General features: G+C 40.7%; 5 protein-coding genes across 6 annotated transcripts; 2 read left to right on the plus strand and 3 right to left on the minus strand.

Annotated features, from left to right (window-relative positions):
* Positions 1 to 659: 659 nt before the first annotated feature.
* LOC129729263 (uncharacterized) lies at positions 660 to 1,526 on the plus strand. The gene is made up of 4 exons (XM_055687774.1): positions 660 to 953; positions 1,016 to 1,165; positions 1,275 to 1,343; positions 1,404 to 1,526. The coding sequence occupies exons 1-4, from the start codon at positions 660 to 662 to the stop codon at positions 1,524 to 1,526; spliced, it is 636 nt and encodes a 211-aa protein (XP_055543749.1).
* A 479-nt stretch (positions 1,527 to 2,005) lies between these two features.
* Positions 2,006 to 8,807, minus strand: LOC129729984 (YLP motif-containing protein 1-like). 2 transcript variants are annotated; one of them, XM_055688918.1, is made up of 7 exons: positions 8,108 to 8,807; positions 5,764 to 8,037; positions 4,832 to 5,709; positions 4,513 to 4,767; positions 4,360 to 4,413; positions 3,050 to 3,101; positions 2,006 to 2,869 (listed from the first exon to the last, which is right to left on the minus strand). In XM_055688918.1, exons 1-7 carry the CDS (start codon positions 8,526 to 8,528, stop codon positions 2,580 to 2,582), a joined length of 4,224 nt encoding a protein of 1,407 aa, XP_055544893.1. In that variant the 5' UTR covers positions 8,529 to 8,807; the 3' UTR covers positions 2,006 to 2,579. The 2 variants fall into 2 exon arrangements, with proteins under 2 accessions (XP_055544893.1, XP_055544894.1); XM_055688919.1 differs by lacking the exon at positions 3,050 to 3,101 and having other exon boundaries at positions 2,516 to 2,869.
* A 5,570-nt stretch (positions 8,808 to 14,377) lies between these two features.
* LOC129733096 (uncharacterized) lies at positions 14,378 to 15,360 on the plus strand. The gene is made up of 3 exons (XM_055694666.1): positions 14,378 to 14,665; positions 14,725 to 14,863; positions 14,923 to 15,360. The coding sequence occupies exons 1-3, from the start codon at positions 14,528 to 14,530 to the stop codon at positions 15,249 to 15,251; spliced, it is 606 nt and encodes a 201-aa protein (XP_055550641.1). The 5' UTR covers positions 14,378 to 14,527; the 3' UTR covers positions 15,252 to 15,360.
* LOC129733089 (cilium assembly protein DZIP1L) lies at positions 15,328 to 18,040 on the minus strand. Its single transcript, XM_055694658.1, has 3 exons — positions 17,912 to 18,040; positions 17,108 to 17,849; positions 15,328 to 17,046 (listed from the first exon to the last, which is right to left on the minus strand). The coding sequence occupies exons 1-3, from the start codon at positions 18,012 to 18,014 to the stop codon at positions 15,405 to 15,407; spliced, it is 2,487 nt and encodes an 828-aa protein (XP_055550633.1). The 5' UTR covers positions 18,015 to 18,040; the 3' UTR covers positions 15,328 to 15,404.
* Positions 17,972 to 19,013, minus strand: LOC129733095 (DNA replication complex GINS protein SLD5). The gene is made up of 2 exons (XM_055694665.1): positions 18,874 to 19,013; positions 17,972 to 18,811 (listed from the first exon to the last, which is right to left on the minus strand). Exons 1-2 carry the CDS (start codon positions 18,955 to 18,957, stop codon positions 18,236 to 18,238), a joined length of 660 nt encoding a protein of 219 aa, XP_055550640.1. The 5' UTR covers positions 18,958 to 19,013; the 3' UTR covers positions 17,972 to 18,235.
* Positions 19,014 to 19,272: the final 259 nt, after the last annotated feature.

The following is a 19,272-nucleotide window of genomic DNA, read 5'->3' on the forward strand; positions in this document are numbered from 1 at the left end:
ACTTGTCATGGATACAGTATGTGCCTATCACCCACTGCAGTAATTATTCATATCCATAACATTCAGACAACCAGACTCGTAGGACTAAATGACCGCTATCTCATCGCATTCCATCGTAAATCATGCTCACAAACCATCAACTGGTAAAAATCATCGAAAAATGTGTGCTTCAACCATTGCAGCGATTTGGTGTGATACCCTTGTCGTGGGATCCTAACCGGAAGCTTTTCCAGCGATCACGATGGCTCACCCTAGCGTCGGTTGTTTTTGCCTTACTCTTCACCGCTGGGATGCCACTGCCCTTGTGGTACATGGTCATCGCTATACCCTATAGTGGATCAGGACTTAGTGCCCATTTGGTTTCTGTTCAAATGATTGTGTTTTACATGATATTACCAGCGACATACGCATGTTTTTCAATCAATTTCCGACAGATTGAACTGAGCCTGAACAATTTAGCAACAATATTTTATTTAAATGTTGAAGATGTGAATCAATTAGATAGGAACCTTTTAAAAAAATATGTTTTTAAAATCATTCTAGTGGATTTAATGTTATTTTCTGCTACTTATTCTCTATACATACCGTATGGAATAGGCAGTAATTATTTGCTACTGATTTCGTCGATTTATACTGCCGTGAACTACTTTGTGGTTATGATGGTTTTAAATATACTGCAAGCAACAGCCGTGTTTGGATCTGCGATGTTTCGGAGCATTAACACAAAGGTTTCAGAAATACTGAACCTTCTGGACCATTACTGCGGAGAAAAATTGTTTTGGATACCACGGAACCAGCGAAAGTTGGAGTACCTTCGTAACATAGCGAACAAAATCGATGAACTCTGCTACCTACATCGGGTGCTCGATGCGAACGTACAACGGCTGGTGTGGACCTTCAGTTTTCCGCTGCTAGCAATTTTTCTAAATCTGTTTATCACAATACTATCCGAAGTAAATGATGTCATTTCATAATTCCTGAAACGTTGTTTCAAATTGAATAAATTTTCTTATAGTCGTACTATAATTTCGTTACTCTGCTAAAGGAAACGGAAACAGGAAGAGACCTCAGCATCGGCCAAACCGTTTGCTCTGCGATACTCCTTTTAATATGTTCACTCCAGTTCTTCTATACGATTTCGTTATGTGCTTTGCAAACTAGAAGAGTAAGTACCACGAAGTCTATTTCAATCTAAATTGATAAAAATTTACCTTAGACTGCGGTTGTTAGAAATCTAAGACAGACCTTTCCGATGTAATTTTGCTTCATTTCAGGCTGAAGAAACAGGACTCTTACTGACGAAGCTTTTTCAAGCCGACGTAGGGCATCGCATTGAGCTTAGTGTATGGTGAAAACTCCTGCGGTAACCTCACTTGCCGGAGTTTCAAGTTCTCTTATTACAGATTGAAATTTTCACCCTTGAAACGTTGCACCACAACTACAGCGTACGTTTGTTCGGTCTTTTTTCGGTGGATTTTACATTCATGTATGCGGTAGGGTTTAGTTCGGATTGGGTACAATTATGAGCATCAGTAAAGCGCTAACAAGCCTTATTCTTTCACAGACTGCCGCAACTTTGATAAGTTATCTTGTGCTGTTGGTTCAATTTGGATTGGCGGAGTAGAGTTTAAGTACATATTAGACCATAAAAACATTTTTGTTTAATTCATACTAACCTCACGAATGTTTGGTCTTTATAATAACAGAGACTTCCGTCGTCCTTCAGATGGATTTCTAAATCCCAGGAGGTGATCATCTTCAACACATTATAACGCATGTCCGAGCTTTAAATATTCAACAGAAGTTATAATTATTTTAATTCACTATTTACCAGTTAAAATCCAAATCCATTTCTAGAAATTCAAACGGGGCTTTGCCGCTTTTCTTTGTTATCCAAGACAATCGATTCAGTTGTAACGAGGGTACAGCGTTCGCCACTTCCAGGTGTTTTGTGTTGACTTTTAACTAGGAGAGGTTCGGATTATCCACAACTCACTGACACAACTTACTAGCACTTTTAAGTTTCGGTATTTATTACAATAATGGTTTTACTTTAGTTTATATTAAGCTACTTGCTGTAGTAGTAATTATGCCAAGCAGTTGTTTGCCTGTGTTTTTTTTACTATCTCATACAGTTCAAAAAACGAATATTGAATTCATTAAATTAAATGAAATATCCAATTACTTGTTCAATAAAATATCCTACTCTAAACATTCACGTAAACGGGGCTAGATTCTGGAGTTATACAATTTGATTCCTGTGAGTTTTAAAATTATTCCGCACTGAACTAGGTAGCCAGCATGTAGAACTCAGCGAAATAAAATCGAGAATCTCACTCTCTATACTGCACAATCTAGTAACTAAAAAGCATTCCTTGAAAATCCTGTCCAAGACCGTATTGCAATTAGCTATCCGATTTGTTAAGAGCATTCCTAGTATTTATGCGTATCATAGCATATCAATATGATTATTCATTACAAAGAACATATTCGTCATAGAATTGGAATTAGGCTGAAAGATAACCTAATCAACCGAAGCACACTCACCTAGTACCGTCAACATCCGCCCGTTTCAGCATCTAGAACTGTCTACGTACGCGCTCGATATATTTGGTCCTGGTGAGCGCACTTCCCCCCTGAGTCGGATCCATCATCCGGGACCAATCGGTTACGCCGACCACAAAGCCCATTTTGCGCATCTTGCGCTGCGCCTTGCGTTCCTCCAAGTCCGCCCAGCGTACGCGCTTCTTTCCGGATGACGGAGCGCCCTCGTTGTCGTCGTCGTCGGCGAATTCGTTGTCGTCTAGCTGCAGAAAGTCTTCTATCGTCGGGGGCCGGCGTGGTGGTTTACTGATGCCATCCAGACGGGCTACCAAACGACGCACAAGGAGAGAATGTTTCGGTTAGATTTTTTCCTCGTAGTAACAACAACGCTAAGGAGTACATTTATCGCTGCTTTCATGAATATCTCGAGTAGTAATTTCATATGCAATACGCAAACAGTGTGAAACTTAGAGTAGGTTTTGTTAGGAAATCAAATGATACCAACCTAGGTTCTGCTCGGTCGTATCGGTGTCCCATTTGCTCGCGAAAAATCCAAGCTAGATAGGTATTTGCCAACAGGGTCATAGATTAAAAACGGTCGACGTGACGGTTCGTCGTAACGATTATTTGATGTGATATATTTATAATCGAAGATGCCAGTTGGTTTTATACCCTTGTTACCCACCCTTCTGCTATGTTTCTAGGTTGTAAGGTACCAAAAACATGACTCGCGATAAAAAAAATATGTTGATAATTTGAAGATTCTTTTATTAATCCGTTTGTAGAAAAGGTTTCAACTCTGATAATTATGTGCTATCATTTTACAATGTCTAAAATTATGCCACACTGTGTACAGCATGACTTAGGATCAGGCACGAAAACCAAACTGCGTGATAAAATATTCTTCCGTGTCGTGCAGAAAAAAAAACTATCCATCCAATAGAATCAAAAGAGACTATTTTAATCGATGAATATAAATGCATAACAGACTAGGCTTTCAGTGTAAACTGATTGCAAATATACTGAAACCAAATCAAAATTATAATCAGTTATGTCCTGTGTGGACATAGGGCTTATCAATATTGTGAGTAAAAAGAAAACCAATTAAAACGAAACGCACTCTAGTATTGTACCTTGATATTTTTTCTATATTGATAATAATACCAAACGTTTAAACTCTAGTGCATTACTCTGGAGTCTCGCTGTGCACGCCATGTCTTTGTAATTTTTAAACCGAAGCTCCTATAAAAGGTTATCAACAAATCTCAAGTAGAGACACAATTGAGTCCACAGTAGGATTTTCCAGTAACTGTTTAATTCCGTACCAATCGCCAGTCTTTCCATTTGAAAGACGACTGGAATTGCACTCTACTTGATCAATCGTCTCGTGTTAAAATTGTTTCAATACATATCAAAATTTTCAGTACGGCAAGTATATTCATTTCTCAAACTAGTTGAAAGAAAATTTCTTCAAATTCAAGAGTTATTCAAACGGGGTTTTAATTCGTTTGCATTAAAAAATATGCACTTTTCATTACGGTGAAAAGCAACCCATATAATGCTAGCTGCAGAATTGATAATTTTTCCTACATATGTTGCTTTTAGAAATTTTATAGGAAAAAATGATTGTTTGTACGTTCAATAATTGCTAATGGCAACTACCCCCTAATAATCGGCTGTAACAAAATTACAATTTCACTTAGGTATAGGTAATACAACATTATCTAGGCATCCAAAAAGGCTTCCACATTGCGGGAAATGAAAAAAATAGACAAGCAAATGCAATGCGGTTATTTTGTGTCTCTAGCATCTCACCTCTGGAGCATCAGCATTTGAATCCTCATCAATATCTTGCTGTTCAGCATTCACCTGTTGAATCATTTTCATCGCGAAAAATAATTGATTAGAGATTTGGTTACTACGGAATTGGAAAACAAGAAACAAAAACATAAAAACGATAAATCATACTTCTGGTTCCTCAGTAGCATCGACCGGGTCCGGCATCTGTGGCTGATCGTCTTCTTCGGTGCATATATCCATATCAGCATGTGTTACTGGGTGATCATCTTGTGGGTCTAGCAACATGCTAGCATTAATCAGCACGTGGTCAGCCGGTCCAAGTGCCCAATCGTTGGCATAGCATCGAATCTCATCAGCCTTACGATTATGAATATTTTGCTCAATGCACAGTTCGATATCGGTTTGCATCGTGCACGTGTAAACCTAGAAGCAGAACATAGACGGGTTAAAACAGAATTATAAAAAAAAACCTTCAAAGCCAGCGTACCTTAAATCCGTTGCTGCGACCAAAATTATGGAACTCATTGTAGTACTGCAGCCGTTCGTTTACGCAATCCACAATTATAAAATTGTACAGCTTCTCCGTAATAGTACGCTTAAATGCTTTCACCAAGTTTTGCATGTACACTTCTTCCATATCACCATCATATTTATAGTCAGACTTGGTCAGCAACGTTGGACGTCCCGTGATAGCATCCGGTTCACGTACTTCTTTCTCGACCAAAAAGTAATCGTCAATGCTAAGAACCCGGGGAGCCTGACCACCATTTTTCACCTCACATTCCTTAATCATGCGAGCTAGATAAGATTTGCCACTTCCAGGAATGCCTCGTAGTATAAAGCAAATTCGTGGGTGTCTCCGGAATCGTCCAGGAGGCAACAGAAGTTCATCAATCATTATTATAGGATTTACAGGAAGATGTTTTGGATAATCGTCGGAACCACGCTTCATTTCAAGCTCATAATCAGTGAGAACAGACAGAGAGGGTTTGTCAGTTTTACTGAGCGGCTGACCCGGAATGGGTGCCTCTACATTTGCGGAAGCACCCGCTGGTGTTTCCTCCTGTTTCAATTGCTGTTTCCGAATCGACGAAGCTCTTTTGCCGCGCTTCGTTCTAGGACGATTTGGCCGATTGTCGTTCATCAGAATAAACTTGCTCGGATAGCACGGATTACTTTCCGCCGGGTTCGGATTGTTATGCATAGCCGCTAGCCTGTTAGTGGAGTTCGGTGTGTAATGTGGCGGATTGTCCACCATGAACGAGGGTGGTGGTAGATCAAAATTGTCTGTGATGCAGCCAGCCCCGATGGGCTGAGTGTGATTATAGTCAAATCGCTGCGGATTGAAGCCTTCGTCTTTGAATGCTAAAAAAATAGTTCAACCTTACACCTTATACAGAAAACCAAAGCAACACTTACGTCCTCGCTCGCCACGCTGACCGAAAGACTGTCGACCCCTGCTGTTCCAGTCGTTGTCCTGCCGAGGTGGTGCGTCCTTATGAGCCAGCGGGCCTGAACTACTGTGACCGTAATCGATCACGCGTGGAGCACCGTTTGAGTAATCGATAATTTGCTTCGGCTTAAAGTAGTCATCTTCCTCGGCAAAGGTTTTCTGCCGCTTGGCGGGATTGTGCGGCGGCTCTTCCTTTATAAACGGTTTTGGCATTCCGCCCATCCAGCGACTAGGACCACGGTCACCTGAATCGCTATTGTTTCCATTGCCGAAATCTGGCATGACCATTTTTTTGTCCTCGAAAGAAACATTCTTACTACCTCCAAAACCACCTTTGTCGAAAGGAGGCAAACGTTCAGCCCTTTTCTTCTGTTCAAGCTGTCGAATTGCAACTTCCATTTTATGCTTTCGTTCCTCGAAAATCTCAACATCCTCGTATCGATCAAAAATTTCTTGATACTCTTCTTCCTCCATCCAGTTAGGTTTAGGAACGGCGCATGGTTCACCAATTTCTGGATCAATCTGCAGTTCATCGCAGTGTCCCTCGTAAAGACTTGCAATATTTGTGGGAGGAAAATCGGAACCATTGAACGGTTCATGCTTGACAGAAGGGGGCTGGCGGGGCTGATCGAACCGATCCATTTCCTCCGGCATTTCGTGTTTCATACTCTGCTGTGATTGCATGCTCCATCGAGATTGACGCTGACGCGACCCTGTTGATGAAGTATTACTCAACGCGGGGGATGTCTGATCGGAACGTTGTGGTCTAGCAACGTTCGGTTGGGGCCCACCAAATATTGGCGGAGGTCGAGTCAAATCTAGATTCATCAGTGCCGGGGGTGGTTGTTTGTTGAAATTGACCGCATCACCTTTTCGATTAGGAGGTGGACAACGAGTATAATCATTAGCGGGAGGAGGGCCCCGATTGAAATCGCCCACGGGCGGAGGACCCCGATTAAAATCATTTCCATGCGGAGGGCCGCGATTGAACTCATGTCCAGGTGGAGGACCGCGGTTAAACTCATTCCCCGGTGGAGGACCACGGTTAAACTCATTCCCCGGTTGAGGACCACGGTTAAAATCATTCCCCGGTGGAGGACCACGGTTGAATTCACTTCCAGGTGGTGGACCACGGTTAAAATCAAATCCAGGTGGTGGGCCACGACAAAATTCATTGCCCATCGGAGGACCACGATTAAACTCGAATCCTGGTGGTGGACCACGACTGAAATCCATTCCTTTCGGTGGACCGCGATTAAACTCACCTCCTGGTGGGGGACCACGATGGATTTCGGCACCTGGTGGAAGGCCACGATTGAACTCCGCTCCTGGTGGACCACTGCGGTTCAAATCATCCAATAAAGGAGGTGGCCCACGACTAAAATCATCAAAATCACGACTTCGATCGTCTCCAGAGAGCACGGATCTACCATCGTCATGGAAAGAAGACCGACTTCGATCTTCCGGTGGCATTAATTTCGGCATTGGCCACGTACTTTGATTTTGGTTTCCCATTCCGGGACTACCATTTTGATTTGCATTTATAACTGCCCCGGCAGCATTTTGAATTTGCTGCAGCAATTCCGAGTTACCGATACTGGCCGCCTCAGTATTATTACCCGCAGAAATAACGTTCAGAAGGGCACTGACTTTGGGATCCTTCAACAGAGATGCTAACGCATTCACCGGATTAGCGTTCTTGTTCAGAGCCGCGTTTAATTGGTTGACATTTGGTTTATCCTCCTTCTCCTCATCTAAATCAATAACTTCCACAACATCATCATTCAGTCGTTTTTCTTCGTTTCCAATAAGATCTAATCCAGGAATACCTCCTCCGGTAGCCGCGTTGCCACCAAGAGCGTTTTTAAACAAACCTATGTCACTTGATTCTTCCGGAGGAGGAGGAGGAGGTGGCGGCTGACTAAATCTGGATTGAACCACGGGGACCGACACGGGTGCTGCACTTTTCTGTGCATTTGCGGCGGCAGCAGCTGCCGCTACAGCAGCAGCTTCCGCTAACCGCTTCTTTTTCAAATACTCACGTCGTTCGACCAACTTTTTGCGACAATCTTCGAACTTTTTCTCATACTCGCGATATGTTGCCTTATCCGGATGGTTTGCGTTTTTGCGCTTCCAGTTATCGAACTCCTCTTCCCACTTGCGAAACTGCTCGTCAAAGGCCAATTCCTCGGCCGTTTTCTGTGTTAGCTCCTCCGATACCGGTGGAGGTGGAGCGGGTGCTGAAAAACAAGTAAATTTTTCTTTTTCTCCATGTCTGAAGAGTAAACTACGCATCTGAAATCAATTTACCTTGTTCCGCTGCTATAGTGTCGGGATGAGGTTCCGATGGCGGAGGTGGAGCCACCCCAATTGGTATTGGAGGAGCCACTGCCATTGTTGGAGGTAGCATCGTATGTGTGGGCATAACTGCTGCCGGAGGAACGCTAGTAGGTATGGTCATCGCCGGTGTCATTGGCATTGGGGCGGCCACGGCTGGCAGTGGTTTTCCCATTTGTCGAGCGTACTGCTCGCCATACTGAGCATGCCATTGAGCGTATTGTTGCTGATATTGTTGCCACTGCTGCCATTGGGCATACTGATCCGGAGTCATGGTAGGATAAGCTGCTGGCGCTGCAGCAGCCGCAACGGGTTGAACCGCTTGTGGTGGCATTGTCGTCGAATAACCGGGATTAAATCCCGGTTGTACTTGCCAAGTGTTCGGCCAAGACATTTTTGATTTTGAAATTTACGAGAAAAAAAAGGAAAAAGCAAAAGAAAAAATGTGGCTGCCAAGCAACGTAACCCGAAAACCCGAATTACACTAGAAATTCACTTTTCCCGGCCGAGCCGTGCGGTTATTTTTACGCACTACACTTGTAACAACCTTTTTCGATGGATTTCAACTCGACTCGAACACTTTTACACAATTTTTCACCTTTTCCATTCGAACGCATCACTTTCAGGCATTATCCATTTTGTTTTACGCTTTCGACTGACAGCGGGGCGGCCGACGGCGATTTTTCGCAACAACTTTTGTCATCAAGAGGTTTCGAAACACAGGGTGTCTCGGTTTTCGATTTCGAAGCATAATATCTTAACCGGGTTGAGTCGCAAAAGCTTTCCGAGAACACAAGATTTCTTTAACATGATTTTTGTCGGAACAAAAACCTTCAAGCAGATTGTGCAACGCTTTTATCCTAGCTTTCATCCCATGTTTTTCTTCAATCAATTCTAATTTAGTTACAAATAACACAAAAATGTTGCATGTTAATTTTACTTTGTGGTCCCCGTGGCTCTGTTAATAACGATGTCGGTCGACTAGCTCTCCCTCACGGTTGTGATATCGGGTTCGATTCCCGAGGATCTTTTTAAGCTGGAAATTTTCCCGACTCAGCACTGGGGCACGGTGCATTGTTGTACTTAACCTGCACATGCAAAATGTGCCAAAAAAAAACAATATCGGTATCTAATTCTCTCAACTAATCTCTAGTTGATCGAGACCGCTATTAGCTCACAGGCTAAGCTTGCGATATTGTTTTTTGGTTTTGTTAATTTTCTCCTTTATTTACTATTGTTAGGGTCCTTCGCTTTTTAAATCAAGATTTGAAACAGCTCGAAATCTGCTCGAAATCGCTACAATGACAGTTTGCCCGTATACCAACTGTCATTGTAGCGATTTGGAGCGAATTTTAATTCTTCATTTAGAAATCGAAGGATAATGATATAAAGTTTTAAAAAATCACGTTTTGTTCAGAAAATTACACTCTTTCAGATGATATATAAAAATCGGAAATCCGTGAATAGGTAAACAACCCAATTGAAAAGAGAAAAAAACGAAAACAGGTCAAAGCCAAAACAAGACAACAAGAGCAATGGGATTAGGATAGAGCCAAGTATGATGACAGTTCTACAAGGTATGCTACATTTTTGTCTATCCACGCACACAAAAAAATCTCGTTATGAAAAATTTCGCGTTTTGTATGGAATTCAGAACATTTCTGGAAATTTCTCGTTTTATGTTGTTTTATATCTGATTTTTTTGGTTGGAGAGTGAATCTCCAGTTAAAACACACTAGTAATTGATATTTATTTAGATTTAGTGTGAGAAATTGCGACAATATGTCGAAATAAAATATATAAAAATGCTATACTTCTAATAGTTGGAGCATAATCTCAGTCATTGTCATAGTTCATGACTTTTGTTGCTGTATGAAACATAAGCGACTCTATTTAGAAGCGCTATTAGAGTACAAGAAAAAAACGAAAAGTGCAAAAAGGTTACCGGCAAATTGATGAAAAACAGCATATTTTACCTAAACCGCAGCATGTTTATGTATTCCCCACAAATAAAACATGTTTCAACATCATTTCTATAACTTTTCAGGAAAGTATGTTTTATAAGTTTAATTTAAAATGCAAAATCATTTCAAATTTCATACAAAATTGGAAAAAGTTCATAACGATCACTAATACTGATGCATCGTCGTGAATAGCATACCTTGTAGAAGTGTCATCATACTTGGAGGATAGAGATGTCAGCGAGTTGGCTTGCACCAACGCGAACTCTCATATGCAATTGTCAACAAGTGCGGGATGAAAATAGCAAAAATATTTCCTTCCTTTTATTCTCTCATGCAACGCGAAGTTCGAAATTTGTAGGGTTGCGTGAAAAGTCTTTTGGCCGTGTTGCCAACTGCTTGAATTGTGGTTATTATTGGTTTTCGAACATGATATCCGCGATAGCATGTAGCTGAGGTGATATCCGTTGACAGCTCGATTGTATAGGATGTAATATGGATGGTGATATGGCCTCGATAGCACGAATCGCCTGATATCAGGTGATATGCGGTGTAGTGTGAACGGGGTATTACAGTAAAAATACCATGTTATTTATGGTTAACATTGTCCATTTACTGTTCACACCGCAAAATACATCGTACTTTTTTTCGGGTAGTGTGTCCATGCGTGTGGTCCCCGTGACTCTGTGGTTAGTGATGTCGGTCGGCTAGCTCTCCCACACGGTTGTGATATCGGATTCGATTATCGATCGAGTCGAGGATCTTTTCGAGCTGGAAATATTTTCGACTCAGCACTGGGGCACGGTGTATCGTTGTACTTATCCACACATACAAAATGTGCCAAAAACAATATCGATAACGAATTCTCTCAACTAATCTAGTTGATCGAGACCTCTATTAGCCCCAAGGCTAAGCGTGCGATATTGTTGCTGTCCATGCGTCTGAAACAGGACTGTGTTATCGCTGTCAAATCTCATATATTTGCTGCGTACCCAACATCTCAACGTTCCGTGGTTCCCCTGACAGAAATGAAAAAAGTCCAGCAAAAATTCTATTTAACTTGAATGAATGCAGGAATAACTCTTCACTCTCACATTAGAAAGAGATAGCAGGATATCATCCCCTTGGTCTAAGAAGTAAGTCCTAGTGAAAAAGATGAGATCCACAACCTTCGATTCCGATGGATCAATTTTTTTTAACAGTTCCAAACGAAGTGAAATTTTTGCGAGCTGCCTTTTTCATGAGCGTGAAAAATGAACATTTTGTACTAGGTTTTCAACTTTTCACTTCACTTGGAACCAAGCTTAGGAGAATGACTGGAGAGCGACACTATACTGACGACTTTTCTGTCTTTTCACTCTAACAGCCTCATGCATGAGCTGTTCATGAAAGCTCACATACAGCTACAGCTTACATAAGGCAAAGAAACTGTCTTGTGTTGCGTACGACAGCTCATTCTTGCGCATGTTATTTGTTCTTTCGGACATGACAGCCTAGTTTGCTCAGTGTGACAGTCTGCTGATCGGCTGCGGCTGTCATCGACTCGCATTTTTTCGATCCTCCTTTTTCACAGGCCGGTGGCATATTGAATACAAAGCAAACCGTTTCCATTGTGAATATTATTCCCCACGTAAGAAAAAACGTGCTTCGCATCATCTCTCTTTCATTCTTTTATCGGCCTTACTGCACATCCCTGTCACGATACGTCATCCCCATACATTTCGCTTGAAGCCGTTTTCCTTTGGCTCTCTGGCTCGATTATACGTCAAAAGGCTGTCAGTGCTTGCGAAGCAGCCGATTGCAAATAGTGTGAAGAAATGCAGAAAGCGAAAAACAATTGTTTTGTCTTGAACGTTTTATGGATCTTGTGCAGGATATAAATATTCACGTTCAAACATGTTTCAACACGTTCCGGATAGCCCTACATTCAATGTAGTTAGAAGCACGCAAAAAATCCGCACAGTAACACATGCGGCACAATGAACGGAGCTTATGACCATATTTCCAATAGTAGCGCCATCATCATCGGCGGCGGCTTCAGGAAACTGTTGCCATGACATCGGTCTGCCTTACTGTCGTGTATCATAATCACCTGACATTTCGTTCGGATTCGTGCTGAAGGATGTCGGAAGATTATAGGCTGTCATTTACGACAGCTTGGAATAACCAACAGACATAAGGAGATGAAAACTAACAGCCCGTGAAACAAGTCGACATATATTCTTTATTAAATTTGTCCAATGAATTTATCGTACCAGAAGATCTCTTAATTATAATTGATTCCATTAGAAATCCATTTGTAAAATAAGTGTGATACAATAATTTTAACGAGTCGCATAATGAAATATTAATTATCGGATTTTCACATGCATTTTATTTGACATTCATCTACGTCCAACATGTGTGGTAAAAAGTTAAATTTACAGGCAATATTGCGGAATAAACTTCATAAAGTAGATATATAAAACCGTCATGTATCGCAACCAACATATAAATCTTATTGATAAATCCAATAAAAAACACACGTTGCCGTGACTTTGGACTCAGTTTACCTGTGAACTTTTGTTCTGACGTTTGGATTTGGTATCGAATCATCCAGATTCAAAATGGCTACACCACGACGACGTCTTATTGTGCGATTGGAAGGATATCTCCTAATCTCCAATAGGTAAGTTATTTTTCTCTACTTCATTTGAGTTTGAACTTACCTGTAGATTTTCACAACTATAGATCACACCGAAGAAATTGTCACTTATCAAATCGTATCATCAGGCAAACAACAAACAGACCATTGGAACTCGGATCAAGTGGCCAACATTGAAGCGGTAATTTTCTTTTAATCATCATTTGTCAGGAAGTCGGTAGTGAAATCTCTCGAAAGTTGTGACCGCCACCGATCGACGTAGTTCATTTTTGCTTTTGCTAGGATTGCTTTATTCCGATAAGAGATATACGGGTAACCAATTTCTTAAAAGAAATATTATTTTTAAAAAAATTCTTGTATTTTTCATAAACAAACACTTCAAGTTGTTTTCATGTACATATCATATGAAAGAAACAGTCCCTTTAGTGAAGTTATTGCTATAGAATAATAACATGGAATGCATGAGATTTTCCAATGAAATTGTTATTGTATGTCAAAATATAAATTATGGCATTTCCAATGAGTCTTATCGGTTATATGTTCTTTAGTTTTTAAACGATTTGCTTATCTATTTTAAAAGCTTGGTGATGATGTGAGTCTATCAGACGATCCTATGAAGAATGCATGACACATTTTCGATTGGAAGTTCTAATAGTGCAAATTTATAACACTCCCATATAATCTGAACATGTGAGATTATTTTAGTGTATGGAGTTGCATGTGTGCTGTCGTCAGTTGCTGTCGGACTGTTTACCGAACGTGTGGGGAAAAGAGAGAGCTGTGCAATACAATGAGAGCCGGATCAGTTAAAAATTTGCTGTCATTTTCATAACACTGCTTGGAACTCTAAATAGGGGTTATGAATAATAAAAGTTTGCTTTCATCAGCTAGTAGAAATAGCCGTCTTTTATGGATTCACCTCTTCGTTACTGCGCTGTCATTATTTTCGATATTTCGAAGAGTGAATCGAAGCTTTTCTAACCCTTCATCTCCAAGTATGATGACAGTTCTACAAGGTATGCCACATTTTTATCTATCCACGCACACAAACAAATCTCGTTATGAAAATTTTCGTTTTTTGTATGGAATTCGGAACATTTTCGGAAATTTCTCGTTTTATGTTGTTTTATATTTGATTTTTTTAATTGGAGAGTGAATCTCCAGTTGAAACACACTAGAAATTGATATTAATTTAGATTTATTGTGAAAAATTGCGACAATATGTCGAAATAAAATATAAGAAAATGCTATATTTCTAATAGTTGGAGCATAATCTTAGTCATTGTCATAGCTCATGACTTTTGTTACTGTATGAAACATAAGCGACTCTATTTAGAAGCGCTATTGGACTACAATAAAAAAACAAAGTGCAAAAAGGTTACCGGCAAATTGATGAAAAATAGAATATTTTACCTAAACCACAGCATGTTTATGTATTCCCCACAAATAAAACATGTTTCAACATCATTTCTATAACTTTTCAGGAAAGTATGTTTTATAAGTTTAGTTTAAAATGCAAAATTATTTCAAATTTCATACAAAATTGGAAAAAGTTCATAACGATCACTAATACTAATGCATCGACGTGAATAGCATACCTTGTAGAACTGTCATCATACTTGGCCCTTCATCTAGCTTTTTCCCTAAACTCGGCTTTTGACAGCAATCAACGTGAAACTTTTGGGCAGAGTTTGGTTACGTTTTGTTTATAATTTATTATGGAATAAAGTCTATCTGCCGAATTTTATTTAGCTCACTAGAGCTACAAATAATAAAAAAGTGTATAGAATGGCTAGTCCGATCATTACACCCTCGCTCGTACAGTTGCAAGCTCAGTTTAAAGAAGTGGTTGAAAACATCCTAAACCGGTGGACGGCTCTTCGATTAGCGGTCGAGCATGGCATGGGCGGAGCATTAGGAGTAAATGTGAGCTTAGTTTAGGAAACATTGAACAATAATTCTGAAATCTATAATTCTGTCTGTAGACCGCTATAGAAATCATAGATTATATCACCTGTTACTGCACAGAAAACAAAAAGGTCGACTCCTGTGATTTGCGCGATATCCTAGAAGAAATCATGGATCAAGAATTCCAGACAATCTGCGAAGATGAATCGATCGATGGTATATATGTCTTGTTTTATTCTATGTTGCAATGTAATGTGTTTAGTTTATCCTTTCAGAAATCAGCGACATACTTATAAAACATCTAAACCTTCTGAAAGAAGGAAAAACGGAACACGTGAATGCAGAACTTTCTCGACTAGGGTCCTGTGAGATTTGGATTAGGTCCGATAATCGGATAAAAATGCAACCGATGGACGACAGCAGTGAAAGTGACGAGGACGATGATAACGATCTGGATCAGGATATGGAGATAGAGCCAGTTTCGAGTGCAAGGTCTTCTGGTGGTGAAAGTCTGACGCCAAGTACCCAGGGCTCTACAAGTGGCTTTCTTGAGGAGGAAATGGAACCCGGTTGGACTCAGGTACGCAATCGAAGGCGAAGATAAAACTCAACACACTGGAAATGCTAGCAATAAACCTTTTTTTGTCTTTCATGAATTCACATGGCGGTTTCAGAAAATCGAATGTTTAGAGGGTAAATTGACGCTATTATAAGATTATTGTTTTATTATTTGTGAAAAAGCTACAAAATATTGTATCTATTTTTCGTCCTCAAAACTGCTGATATTCCAGTCGGACTCTTCTTCTGCTCTGGACACTTTAATGACCGTAGATGACATTGCTGGACCTGCTACCGGAGATGGCAGTCCCTGTTCTCTACCTTCCAAATTGAATATTACTCTTTTCTTAGGTATTGGCTTTGGTAGTTGCGGGCTTGTTTCTAGGAAATCGCTCAAATCCGACCCTTCCAGCTGTGCTGCCTGTTTGTGATCTGGTGGTGGGTTGGTGACCCGTTTAATTGGTGTTTCTAGCAGACGCTGTAGGTGCTGATCATATTCCGAGGCTGATGGCCTGGGCACAGAAGATCTCGCTGTAGGTTTGGGAGAGTTAGTCTCACGCAGAGCTGGTGATGGTATTTGGTTGATTTCTGCCTGGACGGTTATCAAATCATCGCTGGTTAGTTGAACTTGCGGTTGATCGATAGAAGGCGCAGACGAAGTTGTAACTGGAATAAATTTAGCCTTGAAAAGATTTGTATTGGGTGCGGGAGGTGCGAGAAAATCATTGGCGGGAATCTTTATTTTGGAAGGCAAAATATCGACAGACGATTTTCGACCAGTTTTTGACAACGGAGATCGCGTTTTCGTTATTGCCTGAGTTGTTGGATGTGGTGTTTCTCGTTTTTTAATAACTGGCACATCGTCATGCTTTTGCTGTGGACCAATTATTTTACTTTTTGCGATTTGATCAACCTTAGTTGAAAGCTGGTTTCTGGTAATAAAGAAACTTCGATTTTTCTTTTTGTTTGCATCTCGTCGTTCAGCCAGAATGATAGCCGCAGAACGCAGATCTTCAGTGGGCAACAACTTCGTTCTAGAATCGATACCTAAACCTTTCAAACGGCTTTTAAAGGTGTTTATTATTTGTTTCTTTGGAGAAATTAGTGCTTTTTCTTGTTGCTTTGGTGATTCTTTTTGTTGCACAATCAACTTCTCCTTCTCTTTAGTCAAATATTTTGCTTTAGCCTCTTCCAACAATTTAAGTTCCTCGTCACTTTCTGAATCTTTAGTTTCATCTGATAATGATCCCAGTTCTCTGACTTCGTCAACATCCGATTCTTCCTTGTCTTCATGTGCTTCAACAACCAACACAGACGGCTCCAAAGGTGGCGTTAGCCGCTCATCTTCGACAGTTGCTTGAGCTTTATCTTCTACTACCATAATTTTTGGAAGCATTTCATCTTTGGTCAATTTCACAGCTGCTTCATGCTTTTGCATCATTTCTTCGAACTGCTTGAATCTTCTCGCATAAGCCGATTCGATATTTTGAACAGTCTCGCTTACCTGTCGTTGGCTGTCTCGATACATCTTTTCCATCTCATGATAGCGATCCTTCCACACAGTGACTTCATCGTTGAAACTTGCCCTCCGTTGCTGCTCGGTTATCGCCATAGGCACTGCCAATCTATCTGGCTTATCTCGTTCCAGTTCACGAATCGCCTCTGTCATACTTTGACGCATTTGATCGATTTCGTGCGCCAACTTCTGTCTTTCCGCTGTTTTCCAACACTCGAATTGCTCCCTTTGTTCACGTAGGATTGTTTCTAAATCAGCTTTCGAAATAACGTCCAGCGGACGCGATCTCTCTGGTAATGGGGAATTTCGAGATGATGATGGTGGACTATGAAAATGGTAGAATAGAATATTACTAGGACAAATCATCGTTATTTGAATGAACAAACCTGCGTGGCGACTTGGGTCTGCCTGTCTGAACCTCCTTCTCGTTAACGTCTTTTCTATCGTCCAAATTAGTCTGGATGGCAACTGTATGGTACTCTGGGACAGCTTCTGCTTTCTGATGTTGAGCTTCGTCTTTTTTTCTTGGTAATGCAGAACAACCGTGACATTGATGTTCACAATTTCTCTGATCTAACAGGCCTCTCTCGGCAATGTTCAATCTTTCCTTGAGTTGCTTCACTTCTAGTTCTAGTTTAATGGTGTTAATCAAGTTTGAATCCGTTTCCGAGAGCTTCCGTAGGTTTGCCGAGTTCGCCTCATTATGAGGCAAAGATAGTTCAACATGCTTTCGAGCCATATGCGCGTTCAGGAGTTCAAAACTAATAAAGTTTTTGGTACACTTCGAACACGGATAAACAACTTGATGGTTTACTGCTTTCTGTAGTTTACGGTGTAACGCAACAATTTCCTCGTTCTTTTTCCGACAATTTTTCTCCAGCCTGGCGTTTTCTTTTTGCATATCCTGCGTGGTATTGCGAAGCTCCACGATAGTTTCGTCTAAAAACTGTTTGCAGAATACCAAGTACTGTATACTAAATTGCGCCAGTATAAAGTACTTTCCGATCGCCGGATCTAATATTCTGTTCTGCAGCAGTGTTCCGATCGGAACCTCGGAAATGTGCGGAATAAATTCGTCTAGTTTTTCATAATCTCTCTCACCCACTATTGAGTACGGATCGATAGACGCTAAAAATAGTCCGCTGATAACAATTGCGTAATCAAAAACAGAAGTTTCGAACCAAACCTACCAATTAACCTCCAGTCTATACAATGAACCGCTGAGATCTCACGAATAATAAATCCAGCATCACGTGCGATTTTCGGAAAATTATGGTTCCATTTATGAGCCATCAACTGCAGCTCAAGAGTACCATGAAACTACCATGAACCAGTTTTTTCTCTTACAAATAAAATTTGTTTATATTTACGTTTATCCGAAAAAAGATTTACAAATACATTACCGTTACGAACTAAACATTCCGTTACCATAGGAACAAACCTGGCAAACATTTTCAACTTGAAAGTAGAACGACAGAAACGATCTAACTACACTATAAATTAGATATACAACCCTAAAGTAATTCAATTAACCCCTCCAGAAGCAATGGCTCCACATCTCGATATTTAAACATATGAATCGACCCAGCCGCAATGTTTATCGTTTCGTGATCCGCGCTAATGGCAAAATCAGCTACATTTTCTTTTGCTCGAATGAACACGTGACAGTCTACATTAGGGACCACTTTCCGCACATGCTCATCGTGCTGATGGTTCTGGGGCATATGTCTAACCGCGAGCTGATTGAAATGATTCTCCACACTTTCGTAAAAATCCGCTGCGAACCGTTGCTCTCCCGCGGAAAGTCTTTTGGCGTTCGGTGGACGCTTCGACTCTTCCTGGAGTATGTGGTAAGCGTACTCTTCGATTTTCTGCAGCCGACAGCGATGATAACTGGCCAGAACGTACCGGATACGTTCCACCTCCATACGGTGCGTAATGTACAGCATCTCATTTTTGTTTGTGCTAGCCAGATTCTCCTCCATGTAAACTAGTTGGCTCATGACCATATCGACAATCGCTTCCTCGTACGGTAGAATTTGTGCAGCAAATTTTTCATTCAACCAAGCTCGTTGCAAGGCGTCCAACACCTGTAGAATACAAAAACAAACCTGCCATTAGTGGGTTCTATTAGGCGAACCCAACAATTAACCTGCTTGGAAGTCATTTGAATTTCTTCCTCATCCTCCTCTACGTCATCCTCCAGGGCCTCTAGTTGACTATCGTCCTGGTCCATTTTGTAACGATTTAGCAATGAAAGTAAATATATTCACGAATTTAAAGGGGAAAAAACAAAATAAAGTTCGCGCCAGGTTCATTTGACGGTTTCTTCGAGCGGCTTTCTGGTTACTCTACATGTACACGGTAAACTGAAAGTATACAATACAAGAGTACATTTCACTTCATATGCAGAAGGAATATCGTTAATTAGAGGTCAAGAATATTATTTTCGAATTTCTTTAAATACCTCAAAAAAGGTACAAATGAAGTCGAGTGGTTGTTAAGAAAAGTTTATGTTTTTTAGCGTAATGCGGTGATGCTTTATCTGGCC

Source organism: Wyeomyia smithii, chromosome 3, assembly GCF_029784165.1.
Source record: "Wyeomyia smithii strain HCP4-BCI-WySm-NY-G18 chromosome 3, ASM2978416v1, whole genome shotgun sequence".
Taxonomy (NCBI): Eukaryota; Metazoa; Arthropoda; class Insecta; order Diptera; family Culicidae; genus Wyeomyia; species Wyeomyia smithii.